General features: G+C 44.6%; 1 protein-coding gene across 2 annotated transcripts in view; it reads right to left on the reverse strand.

Annotated features, from left to right (window-relative positions):
* Positions 1–580: 580 nt before the first annotated feature.
* The window catches only part of LOC115460315, a 48,588-nt gene continuing 35,930 nt past the window's right edge, over positions 581–13,238 (reverse strand). The window contains exons 4-7 of one of the 2 annotated variants that reach the window (XM_030190108.1): positions 6,976–7,066; positions 4,030–4,132; positions 2,094–2,188; positions 581–833 (exon numbers count right to left, since the gene is read on the reverse strand). In XM_030190108.1, the coding sequence (XP_030045968.1) occupies positions 690–833; positions 2,094–2,188; positions 4,030–4,132; positions 6,976–7,066 (433 nt within the window). In that variant the 3' untranslated portion in view covers positions 581–689. Of the gene's footprint in view, positions 834–2,093; positions 2,189–3,945; positions 4,133–6,975; positions 7,067–13,238 lie in introns of both variants that reach the window. The other variant, XM_030190107.1, reaches the window with a different exon arrangement.

Raw genomic sequence — 13,238 nt, forward strand, 5'->3', positions numbered from 1 at the left:
GTTTTACTACAATTGTCTACAGCTTAACCTGCAGCCCTGTAGGCTTTAAGGGCTCACGCAGTATTCCTGCACTAACCAGTTAATGCGCCCTAATATAGATTGTTTAAAAAAATTGTAAGTTTTATGTTAAACTGTACCTGCTGTACACTGCCTAGAGTGAACTTCTTCATAAGGGGGTTAATAAATCCCAATAAATAAATAAAAGTAGATGTGCTGTTTAGCGAAGGAACGTCCACTATCCATCCCCAACATGCCCCCTAAAAAAAAATATATACATATACTTTTTAGTACATGGTTAGCATGTGCACATTGGGCAGTTACTGCAGGATGCCCAAGTACATCCCACAGTACATAATTTTAAGTTGCATTAGGTGCGTGTTAGTGCCTAATGCAGCTTAGTAAAAGGGCCTCTTAGTTACCTTACAACAGAGCTGTGTACAGTGACACCTACTTCAGCATATATGAGAAAAGTGAGATCCTACAACTAAAAATAGATACATTTTATTTAAAAATCTGGCTGCAAAATAAATTCTGTGTACAGAATGACAAGTACTTTAAAATGGAAAAGGCGACAACACACTGAAAAGTTTAGGAATGTATTTCCATTACTAAATTTCATAAAGTCACCTAGTCAAAAGAAAATCTGATTTGATGAGGTTCCATAAGGTCTGATGTTTGTCTTCTGGAAGTTATGTGACAGGAACCTCAGAAATTTCTGCGCATGGAAGTCCAAATTTTGTACTGATTTGATTTAAACACTTTTCATATTGATTGTTTAGTTTCACTGATTCTTGAAGAGCAAACTTTAAGTCTTCTATTTCATCAAAAAATTCCTAAAGAAAAAAAGTAAATAAAGTTTAAAATCAAATATGAAATTTCCTCTCACAATTTCTCATCCACAAAAAGTGAAACATGCATGATTTAGGGTTTGCATCTGGCTCTATTTCTGCTGGAGAGATTTATCCAACTTTATTCTAATGCATGCATGCATTTGTTGTCCTGCCTATCTTAATGAAATCAGATGTACTAATTTTTTCTACAGTATTTTACAGATAGCTATTTAAAAAAAAAGTTCTTGCTTTGTAGAGTTTACTAGTCTAGTCAAGATAAATATGAGCTCTCAGGAAATGCATTTATAATAAAAACAAAAATTATGTAACCCCCCTTTCTCAGAATAAACAGTTGCACAATAATAGACCGAAAAAACCCCCCCCAACAGTCCACCATCAATGCCCACCGCAGCCTACAAAATGAATGGCACTTTGAAACTTTACTGAGAAAGAAGCGTAATAGAAGAAAGTGTAAAATAAAATTTGAAGTGAGAAAACATATGAATCTGAATTATAGCAGCTTCACATACCTATTGCCGGATTTAGACACTATGATTTAGACAGGAATATTCAAAACCGGAAAAGGGATAACTGGCAGAAAACCAGGACAATATATAGCCAGCCATATGACAGACACCAACTATAAATGCCTCGCTGAATAATAGCTTTAGCTGCCAAACTCATAAACACACCCCCAACCTTAGCCGGCTTGCGAAAGCCGATCTTCGCGAATATCTATTGTCCATCGCCCGCTGAATATCAACTTTGGCCGGATTTGTCAGATATAACCTCTTATGTGCTAGTTTTGGTTGCTAATCTGCCGGCTAACTTTTTAAATATTGGGTGGAAAGAGTTTGTTCAAATAACTTCTGGGGTTAGCCAAACAAAGCTTGAATTTCAAATATTTCTCCTGCGCCCCAGCTCTATTTTGACCAGACAACTTGTTTCCTGCATAAAAGCTTGGTAAAAAAGAGGCAGTGAAGGATGTTCCTAAAGCATGACATTATTTTGTCCAGACAGTGCTGATCAGAAGACAAACAGGACAAAGCAATCTGGCTAGGTCAAGACACACAAATAACAGTCTTAAAGTTATCGGGATAAATCCCACTACATATGCAGAAAAAATCATCTTAAGTAAATTTGCCACTATATTGAATATGGGGCTCTTAGTCCCTTCTTCTCAGGATGACTGAACATAGCAGCATGACCAGAAATAATCAGTAACAAATAAGATGAGTACACAGCAAATCCTAAGGCCCTTACCTTGTCTAGGCCTGCTAGCTCCTTCAGCAGCATCCTCTTTTCTTTGTATAGTTTCTCTCTCTCTTTCTTCAACTTCTCGATCACCAGCAACAGATCTACAGAATAAATTGCACTGGCAAATGGTAAGATGAACATTGGGCCAGGTTTATTTTGGCATTCCTGGTGCTAGTTGGGTTCCCCATGTCAATAAAAAGCCCTCAACTATTATTCAGTTGGATCACAAATTTTGGGGTTTGGATGAAAGTGGTACTCTCTGAAGTTACTGTTATTGCCATATTAGTGTATTAACAAGGCTGGCAATGTGAGCAGCAAGCCTGGAGCACACCGCTGAATACCTGGAAGCTCTAACTCAGTTCCTCTGTCCACTGTTTACTCTGTAACCTTGAGGTACTCACATAAGGCTTGGGTATTGTCAAAACATGTAAATGGCAGATTTACATATATAACAGGCTCTACTTACATGTACATGTAGCAGCATGCCAGAGTTTAAAGGGGATGTATTCTGGGAGGTCTTCAAAAGGTATACGTTTATTTTGTATTGTAGACCAGCAATGCATGTATACCTTTAAGTTTCCCCAGTGGCATTTACATCTTCTTCAAATTAAGCTTAAGGCTTTCAAGTGGATTTTGGTTTTAGAAGAAAACATGAGGAAAGAATTGTGCCCACTGTCTAGCATTCAAAAATACCTCAAATTGCCAGAAGTTTGAGGTTTGAAGGCTGGTTCCTTAACCAGTGCCCCACCTCTCCCCCAGATGAATAGATTTCCAAAATCCACCATTTCAAAACATGTAAGTGATGTCACTTACATGCAACTAGAATAAAATCACCACATGATGTACCTGTAGTGCTGCTTACATGTGCAAACCCCTAGTGCAGTCACTCTTTTTTTCAGCATGTTACAATTGTAAAAAAATTACTCAATATCTTTGGTGTGCTAAATGTATTTATTTATTTATTTATTTGTTTATTTTGGTCAGCGCTCAAAATGAAAAGTGTACACTCTTTGAAACAAGGACAGCAATTCTGTAAATGATCATGTGTGCTGCATACTGATACTTTGACATCAAGCCAATATTCAAAATCAATCATACACTGCTAACAGCTGCCAAACATAAATAACTGCCTTATCCACAGAATTTCAAAAGTATATGGATGGTATGGGGACTGTTTTATAGTCACTAAACAGCCCAATACCATTTGAATAATCATGGGCCAGGTTAGGGATGGGCCAAGGGCAGGCCTAAAAATTATTTTGGTAAGGGCAATTGATAATTTATTCATTTAATTTAGGCCTGCTAATAATATGTATTACTCAGCACCGCTACTTATATAGACAGTGGTGCTGAATATACAGATTAAGTTAAAATGCCATTGCTGGCATTTATCTTAAGCCAATGATGGCATCGACTGAAAACTGACCCTCAATTTGCTAATAGAAGAGTTTCCTTTATAATAAATGTGCTTGGGCCCAAGGATTTGTTTACAGCAGAGATGGTAACGCCACAGCAACACCACAAAAGGTTAACATTTTCAATGGTCTAAGCTTCTATTTGCTACAACCAAGATATAAAGAACCACCACTGAATTTTCCAACACACATGCAAAACAAATTGCCATAATCCAGTCGTCCAGCAGAAATGTCATTACTTCCACACATTCTTTTCAAAACAGGATGCAAAATCTGGGAAAATCCTAACTTCCTTCTGAACAACACAGAGGAGCTCAAGAATTTAAACAGCAAGAGGACAGCAAACTCTATGCACTTCTAGGTGCCACAATCAAGAAATACACATAAGAGAAGTCAAAGTGACAAGAGTTGCAGGGGTTTCAGACAGATGCCAAAATTATTACCTGACTGACTGTTAGAATACAGTGTGCTTTTCTTACATCTGCTTCTCTGTGGTGGGAATTTCATCTCAGGGGTTGAGGTCCTACCTTTCAAAATTGTTTGGGTGTGTTTACACACTTTTTTGCATTCCAGCTGTTGCATTTTTTGATTGGCTACTTGAAGCTGAAGTTCCAGTTCATGAATTTTAACCTGGCATTGAAAAAAAAAGTTTAAAACATTACTGGGGGGGGGGGGGGGGGGGGGGGGAGGGGAGTTATCAATGTGGGATACTGTTAGCATGACTTCTGGTAAAATAGCCTATCTTATTTTCCCACAGGGTCTCATTACATAAAATAGGACCCTGAGCTAAAATAAAACGGCTTGTGGTAAAATAACCCATCAACAATAGACTGGAAGGAGGTAAGCAAGAACTTTAAATGTATGAAGTCTGCATGGCCATGGAATTTTAGTCAAAGGCACTCAGCAGGACAAGCACAAGAACATAGTGATAATGTAATAAACCATAAACTCGACAATGATTTATTAAAGCCCGCCCCCCCCCCCAAATTATGACAAAATTTGGGGAGAAATATTTTATCACTGACATTGTTTAGAATTGTCACTGCATGATAAGAATAAAAAGCAGCAAGGGCACAAGGAGCCTTTAAGAGAGGGGGCGTCAACTCAAATTTTATTGATCAGACCCGACCCAATACAGTCCGTGTTTTGGCAACACCGCCTGCATCAGCGGTCTTTGTAGGAATACAAAATCCAAGGATGTCTTTCTGAGACGTTCTGAGAGGAGGACATTTCTCTGATAAGTGAACATTAGTTGCTTTGTGCTTTAGGAACTTAAACATTGGGATTTAAAGGAAGAACTGTAGATTAATGATAGAATACAAATATTTAAAAAAAAAAAAACCCAAACTTTATCAACTAATCTCCATACCCTTCTCCCCTAGTTTTAAAACTTGAATTTTGTACCACAACATTAACAGATAGCCTCTAGCAGGCACTGCAGGACCTAGTTTAGTCTTTGTCCCACCCGCCCTCCCCAACACCTGCCCACCCCTAGCACAACTCTTCATTTATAGTCAGTTATTATAATTAGGATAAGAAGCAAGGAGTGCTCTTACAGAGTTTTAAATACATTTCATTACCTTCTAAGAAGAAAAACACTAAATAAATCACACAATATACCATATAAACTAAAGACATGTTTATATTAGGCTAATATCCTTAATACCTCAGCAAGTTTTAAATTATTGAAAAACTCAAAAATACTAAGATGGAGTCAGAAGTCCAGCAGTGAGAGGGGTGCCATCCAGTCTTTTGCATTGAGTGTCACATGTATGATTATCTCTCAGTTGGTGAGCGGTTATATGTGTGTGCCCGATGCAAAGGGTCATTTCTCTTGAGGCTAGAGTAGCAGACTTGGTAGAGCTGAAGGAGACAGAAAGGTACATAGAGGAGACCTACAGAGATGTTGTAGAGAAGTCCCACCTCCAGTCTGGTAGCCCTTGTGCTGCCTTGGATGAGGGAGGTCTCGTAGAAGGTGAAGTAGGAAGTACTCCTGTAGCCAGGACCTGCTAACCAGGGAATGTACTATCCTCTCGCACTGAGGATATGTCTCCAAATTCTGCACAGGAGGGAAGGGTTAGGATAGCTGTTGTAGTTGGTGATTCGATCATTACGTATATAGATAGCTGGGTGACTGGAGGACATGAGGATCGCCTGGTGACACCTAGATAGAATCTTGGATAGTGCTGGGGAGGAGCCGGCTGTCTTGGTACATGTGGGTACCAATGACACAGGAAAATGTGGGAGGGAGTGAGGTTCTGGAAGCCAAATTTAGGCACTTAGTAGAAAGTTGTCCAGATCCTCCAGGGTCTCATTTTCAGAAATGCTCCCCGTTCCACGCGCAGGACCTAAAAGGTAGGAAGCTCTAAAGTCTCAATGCGTGGTTGATACGATGGTGCAGGGTTGAGGAATTTAGATTTGTTAGGAACTGGACAACATTCTGGGAAAGGGGGAGACTGTTCCGAAAGGATGGGCTCCACCTTAACCGGGATGGAACCAGGCTGCAGCCTTTTCTAAAGCCTGCCCAATGAGGATGCAGAGCTGGCAAACTTTTAAGAAAGGAAGAAAGTGAGCAAAGAACAACTTTCTCCAGATGTTTAGCAAAGAATGGAAGATTAGAAACAGGGCAAAAACTTGAAGGATCGGAAAGTTCCAAATAAGGCTTTCAGAAAAGGAGGCTGGGCTGAGGCAGAGGTAACACTAGGGGCATGAGATGGACAGAGAGACTTGATTAGATAAGCTGGCCAGGGGTCAGTTGAAGACACATTCAAGGTCTAAGGGTCCCAAGCATGGTGGCTAATGTGTACATTAAGCTCTCCAACAAACATGCAAACATAAAAGTAGACCAGTTTCTACAGGGAAGATAGGAACCCTTAGGCATGGTCAGGGGTACATCACCACTCATCCCTGCTCTGTCCAAACTATATCTCTGGTATTTTCTCTTCACCACCTGTATAAAAGCAGGTATTTTTATTTTTTATTTTATTTTATTGCATTTGTATCCCACATTTTCCCACCTATTTGCGGGCTCAGTGTGGCTTACAATACATTGTAAATAATGGAAATGCAGTTTGTTACAAACAGTTATGGATTCCATTGTGAGAAGTTAAGCGAGACAAAGTCAAGGTGTCGTTAGGGAATAGGTCAAGGAAAAAAACAATGGAACAATGGAAAGATACAACTGGAAATTGGTAGGGTGATAAAACCTTAGCAAAAGAACATTCGGTATAACATTTTCTGTGAGTGAAGGTTTAAGTGTGATGAGATTACGGGGGATTAGAGTTCAGAAAAGAATGTATTGGTGTATTTCTGGAATGCTCTTGGCCACGCACATTTCCCTGTGCAAAACATGCTTACATGTTGAAAAATGCAGCATAAAAATTACCCCCTAAATATATACTCTTGGATCTGGTATGCACTGTTTTATTGCAAGCCTCAAACCACACAAGGCATTGAACAGAAGTGCTACTCACAGTAAGAGATGTGATTGCCTCACTTTGCACCTGGTTTCTTTTGATTTCATTGTCATAGCGTTTCTGCAGATTATTATACATCTGTAGCAGTCTAGTAAATTAAAAAAAAAAAAAAAGTTTTAAGTATCTGAATAGGCACGGTCCTTAATTACTCAAGCACCTTTCAGGTGTATCAATGTATCCTAGCTGTGCTATATGTTCTGTGGCTGAGTCAATCTGTGGTTCCTTTTGGGGCACTCAATGAAGGGCAGAGAATGAATTCTCCTATCACTCTATTTTTGCTCAGATGCAAGGTAACAGAGAAGAAGCCCGGAAAATGAATGAAGTCTACTGGAATTGCTTTCCTTTTTAAATAACCAGTAAATCAGACACTAGCACATATAGCACCACTTTCACATCGCTGGCCGAAAACACAGCTCTGCTGAGTGACCAATATAGAGCTGTATATTTCACCAAGATACAGAGCTATAAACTTCAATGCAGCAAAAATTACTTTGCTGGAGCGCACCAGCCCAAAAATGACTGAGAAAATAAATGTCAAAAGCAGGCATGAAACTGACAGTTCCTCTGATGGAATATCTTCGCCCTGTCTCTGCAACCTTTTGTGGCCACAGTTACAATTTATTTGGAACTAGTAAAAAAGGCCCATTTCTGATACAAATGAAACGGGCGCTAGCAAGGTTTTCCTCGTAGTGTGTATGTTTGAGAGAGTGTGTGTGTGAGAGTGGCTGTGTGCGAGAAAGAGTGACTGTGCGAGTGTGTGTGTGTGTTAGAGAGAGAGTGAGACTGGGTGCTTATGTGTCTGTGAGAGAGTGTGTGTGCGTGTATCAGAATGACTGTGTGCGAGTGCATATGTGAGACACAGTGTGTGTGAGAGAGAGAGAGAGTGTTTCACACAGATACAGTGTGTGTGAGAGAGAGTGTGTGTCAGAGAGACCGAGAGTGTACGAGGCCGAGAGTTTGAACCCCCTTCCCTTCCCCTCTCTCCCCTTCCCCCCCCTCTCACCTCTTCCCTTCCACCGGTGCCATTTTTGGGTTGTGTGTTTATGGGGTACGGTTGGGTTGTTCTGTAGGAGTGTATGTTATTTTTGTTTTTTGGGGGGGTTGGGGGGTCTGTGGGTGTGTGAGAGAGAGAGATGTTTAATTTCACTGTTACACTTTCTGTATTGAGGGGGTTGGGGGAGGGAGTGTGTGTCTGTGTTTGAGAAAGTGAGATGCTGTCTGTCCATGGCAGCGTGTGTATGTTGGTTTGTGTGAGATGCTCATTGACCATATTAGATGTTGTGTTTTTACTTGGCGGTTGGGGGGGGGAGTCTCTGCTAGTGGGATACAGAAATCTGCATGTTGTGGTTGGGGGGAGTGTGTGTGAGGGGGGGTTGAGTTTGTGAAAATGACATCGTCCGTTTCAGCAATGTTAGCTGGCTGGCTGAGATCGTGGGCGGGGCTGTCAAAGTTGGGGTTCACTGCGTTCTTTTAAAGACCCTGCCAGCTTTGCTGCATTTAATATAATAGCGCAGGCTATCTGGGTTTAGCTGCAGTAACTTCCATCTGTGCTACGACTTGTTCTTCAGAGTTCCAGACACCCCCCCCCTCGCAGTTCAAGGCCCCCTCACGCTCCTCCCACCAAGTTCCAGATTCCCCCTCCCTTCGATTTCCACACCCCTCCTCCACGTTACTGACTCCTTGACCCCCATGCGGCGACCCTGTCGCCCCCCCCTTGCCGCTGAAAACCCTCCCCCTTCACCTTTGCGTACCTGTGCTGACGACAGGCACATTTATCTTCTTTTCTGCGCCGGCGATTGATGTTGTTCGGGTGGTGGATAGGTCCATTATTTGTTTGAGCGATGCGATTCGCGACGTCATGACGATCGGGTGCTAGGAACGTCATCCCCCACCCTCCCTCCTTCTGTCCCTCCCACGGTGAGTTGGTGAGTGTGAGTGCTCCGCCCTCGACGTCATCACGTTGTGACGCGAGGGCGGGGCAGGCACTCATGGGCAAAAGCGATCTACAGAGCTTCAACTTCCGGCTTCATTAGAACGTTGGAGGTGCATTTTATATAGAGAGATAGCTTGATGCTTTTCCTTGGTAGGTCATTTCATTTTCCCCAGAGAATTTATACTCTGGAAAGGCTAGATTTACTAAAGTAATCCAACACACTTTAAAATAGGCATTATTTGCCACAGGTCCCATTTTATGAATTTGGAACTATTTTCTAATTGTGCACACTAACGTATTAGCACATTTTAGCAACTCAGTCTCTAAAAGGCCCTTTTACTAGCGCTTAAATGGACATTAGCATGCACTAAATGCCATGTGGCTCATAGGTACAAAATAGGATGTGTAGCATTCATTGTGTTCTAATGTCCATTAGAGTGCTAACGTTTAGTAAAAGGGACCCTAAGTGGTCCTTTTACTTAGGTGCGCTGAAAAATGGCCTGCAGTAGTGTAGACGCGTGTTTTGGGCATGAGCAGAATCATTTTTCAGCGCACCTGCAAAAAAAATGCCTTTTCAAATTTTTTGCTGAAAATGGACTTGCAGCAAAATGAAAATTGATGCACATCCATTTTGGCTCTGAGACCTTACCGCCAGCCATGGACCTAGTGGTAAAGTCTCACGCGGTAACCGGTAATGGTCTACGTGCATCAAATGCCACTTGGTGCGCATAACTGACGCACACCAGAAAATAAAAAATATTTTGTTAGCGCGCGTAGCAGATGCACGCCAAAAATCAATTTACCGCAAAGGCCACACAGTAGACAGGCGGTAACTCCATTTTGGCGCATGTACTAAGCTTACACAGCTTAGTAAAAGGGCCCCTAAGTTGGTGCCTGAGGTAATGAAGAATGAAGTCACCTGCCAAAAGATACAAGGAGCGTCAGCCCACTGCTCTAACCTTCAGGGTACTCCTCCACTCATTAGTGGCCAAAATATTTTAATTGAAGAAACTGACTTTATCAAATAAAGAGGACCTTTTACTATGCTGCAGAAAGCGCTAGAACATGCTTATCGCAACTTGAAATGGTTTACCACAGAACACGCTCAGGCATCCTGCGATAAGTTCCAAACCAGTGTGTGTTATCTGTGCGCTAACAAAATACTTTAAAGTTTCTGTTGGGGGGGGGCATTCAGGGGGCAGAAAGGTAAAATTATGTATCATACCTGATAATTTTCTTTCCATTAATCATAGCTGATCAATCCATAGACTGGTGGGTTGTGTCCATCTACCAGCAGGTGGAGATAGAGAGCAAACTTTTGCCTCCCTATATGTGGTCATGTGCTGCCGGAAACTCCTCAGTATGTCGATATCAAAGCTCCATCCGCAGGACTCAGCACTTAGAGAATTACACCCACAAAGGGACACTCTGCCCAGCTCACCACCGCCGAAACGGGGGAGGGGAATTAACCCAGCTCATCCCCACACAAGTGGGGGAGGGGAATCCGTCCAGCTCATCCCCGCGGAGCGGGGGAGGGACACCACACCCGCCGATGCGGGGGGATCTGGCTTATCCTGCAACCGCAACCGCGGGAGGAGCTGACTGACCCTAACACCGCCGAAGCGGGAGGGGTACAAAGCTGCCCTACAGCCGCACGAAGCGGGAGGGAGTGCCGGCAGAATTTAAGTCTCAATCCAGCCCCGTAAAACGGAGGGGAGAGGAATGCAGCAGCTCACTGTAACACAAACTCGTCTCAACTCTTGAAGAATCCAAGCGAAAAAACTTGAACACGAAGTCCTCCTGAAGGAACTGAAGACTAAACTTGAACCTAAAATTCAACCAGAATATAAACAGTACAGATATCTGGGAGGGGCTATGGATTGATCAGCTATGATTAATGGAAAGAAAATTATCAGGTATGATACATAATTTTACCTTCCATATCATCATGCTGATCAATCCATAGACTGGTGGGATGTACCGAAGCAGTACTCACCCAGGGCGGGACATAGAAATCCCTGACCTCAACACTGAAGCTCCAAACCGGGCCTCCGTCCGAGCAGCCACAGTCAAGCGGTAATGCTTGGAGAATGTATGGGCCGATGCCCAAGTTGCCGCCTTGCATATCTCTGCCAAGGAGACGGACCCGGCCTCTGCCATCGAGGCCGCCTGAGCTCTAGTGGAGTGAGCCTTCAGCTGGATAGGCGGCACCTTCCCCGCGGCCACATAAGCCGCTGCCATGGCTTCCTTGACCCATCTTGCCACTGTAGGCTTAGCAGCCTGCAGACCCTTACGAGGACCTGCAAACAGGACAAACAGATGATCCGATTTCCGGAAACCATTGGTCACTGCCAAGTATCTGATGATGACCCGTCTCACATCCAGATATTCGAGAGCAGAATACTCTTCTGGGTAGTCCTCCCTACGAAAGGAAGGGAGACAGAGCTGCTGACTCACATGGAAGCGAGAAACAATCTTGGGTAGGAAGGAAGGCACTGTGCGAATAGTCACTCCTGCCTCAGTGAACTGCAGAAAAGGCTCTCGACAAGAGAGTGCCTGGAGCTCGGAAACTCTTCTGGCTGAAGTGATAGCCACCAAAAAGACTGCTTTCAACGTCAGGTCTTTCAGAGATGCCCTCGACAAGGGTTCAAAAGGCGGCTTTTGCAAGGCTCTTAGCATCACGCAGGCACCACTGAGTGCAGAGGAGGGCTCAGGTGATTAACTCCCTTGAGGAAACGCACCACATCTGGCTGCGAAGCCAGGGAAGCACCCTTTAGGCGGCCCCTGAAGCAAGCCAGGGCCGCTACCTGGACTTTCAGGGAACTGAGCGACAGGCCTTTCTCCAGACCTTCTTGCAGGAATGCCAGCACTGAAGAAATTGGAACAGTAAATGGAGAAAGTGAACCTGCTTCACACCATGCTGCAAAGGTACGCCAAACCCTGGCGTAAGCAGTAGAAGTAGAGCGCTACCTCGCTCTCAGCAGAGTGGCGATGACCTTGTCTGAGAAGCCCTTCTTCCTCAGACTCTGCCGCTCAATAGCCAGGCCGTAAGACCAAAGGGGGAGGAATCCTCCATCACCACGAGACCCTGATGTAACAGGCCCTGCTCCACTGGCAGTCGCAGAGGTCCGTCCACTGAGAGCCTGATCAAGTCCGCATACCAGGGACGTCTGGGCCAATCCGGACCCACCAGGATTATCCGGCCCGGATGCTTTGCCACCCGGTCTAGCACCCTGCCCAACATGGGCCAGGGCGGGAACACATAGAGAATCTCTTGTGTCGGCCACTGTTGGAGAAGAGCATCTCTCCCAGGAATCGAGGGTCCCGTCCTCTGCTGAAAAAGCGCGGCAGTTGGCAATTGGCCGATGACGCCAACAGATCTAGGCTCGGCTGGCCCCAGCGCTTCGTGATGTCCAAGAACGCCTGAGCAGATAGCTGCCACTCTCCGGGCTCCAAGGTATGGCGACTGAGAAAGTCCGCCTTGACATTCATGACTCCGGCAATGTGGGCCGCTGACAGCTGTTCCAGGTTCGCTTCCGCCCACTGGCATAGATTCATGGCCTCCTTGGCTAGAGGGGCGCTCTTGGTACCTCCCTGGCGGTTGACATAGGCCACAGCCGTGGCATTATCCGACAGGATCCGTACAGGCTTCAACGCCAGTACCGGGATGAACTCCAAAAGCGCCAACCGAATGGCTCTGAGTTCCAGGAGGTTGATAGACCACTTTGCCTCTGCAGGAGACCAGAGCCCCTGCGCTGTCCTTCCCAAGCAGTGGGCTCCCCAGCCCGACAAAGAGGCGTCCGTCATGACGACAATCCACTCCGGGGTCACCAGAGGCATTCCTGCAGACAACTTGTCTGTCTGCGTCCACCAGCTCAGCGCCTTGCGCACTGCTGGGTCCAAGGGAAGGCGCACAGCATAATCCTCCGACATCGGAGTCCAGCGCTGCAACAGAGAGTGTTGTAGTGGTCTCATATGAGCCCTGGCCCAGGGCACTACTTCCATCGTGGCCGTCATAGCCCAACAGCTGCACATAGTCCCAAGCCCGAAGAGGAGAGGCTACTAGGAACTGGTCCATCTGAGCCTGAAGCTTGACAATCCGATTGTCTGGCAGGAACACTCTGCCCACTTGGGTGTCGAATCGAACTCCCAGATACTCCAGGGACTGAGTTGGGCGCAGCTGGCTTTTCTCCCAGTTGATGATCCACCCCAGGGAGCTCAAAAGAGCAACCACCCGGTTCACAGCTTTGCCGCACTCTGCATAAGAGGGGGCTTGGATCAACCAGTCGTCCAGATAAGGATGGACTTGTACTCCTTCCTTCCTCAG

This window comes from Microcaecilia unicolor, chromosome 1 (genome assembly GCF_901765095.1).
Source record: "Microcaecilia unicolor chromosome 1, aMicUni1.1, whole genome shotgun sequence".
Classification (NCBI taxonomy): Eukaryota; Metazoa; Chordata; class Amphibia; order Gymnophiona; family Siphonopidae; genus Microcaecilia; species Microcaecilia unicolor.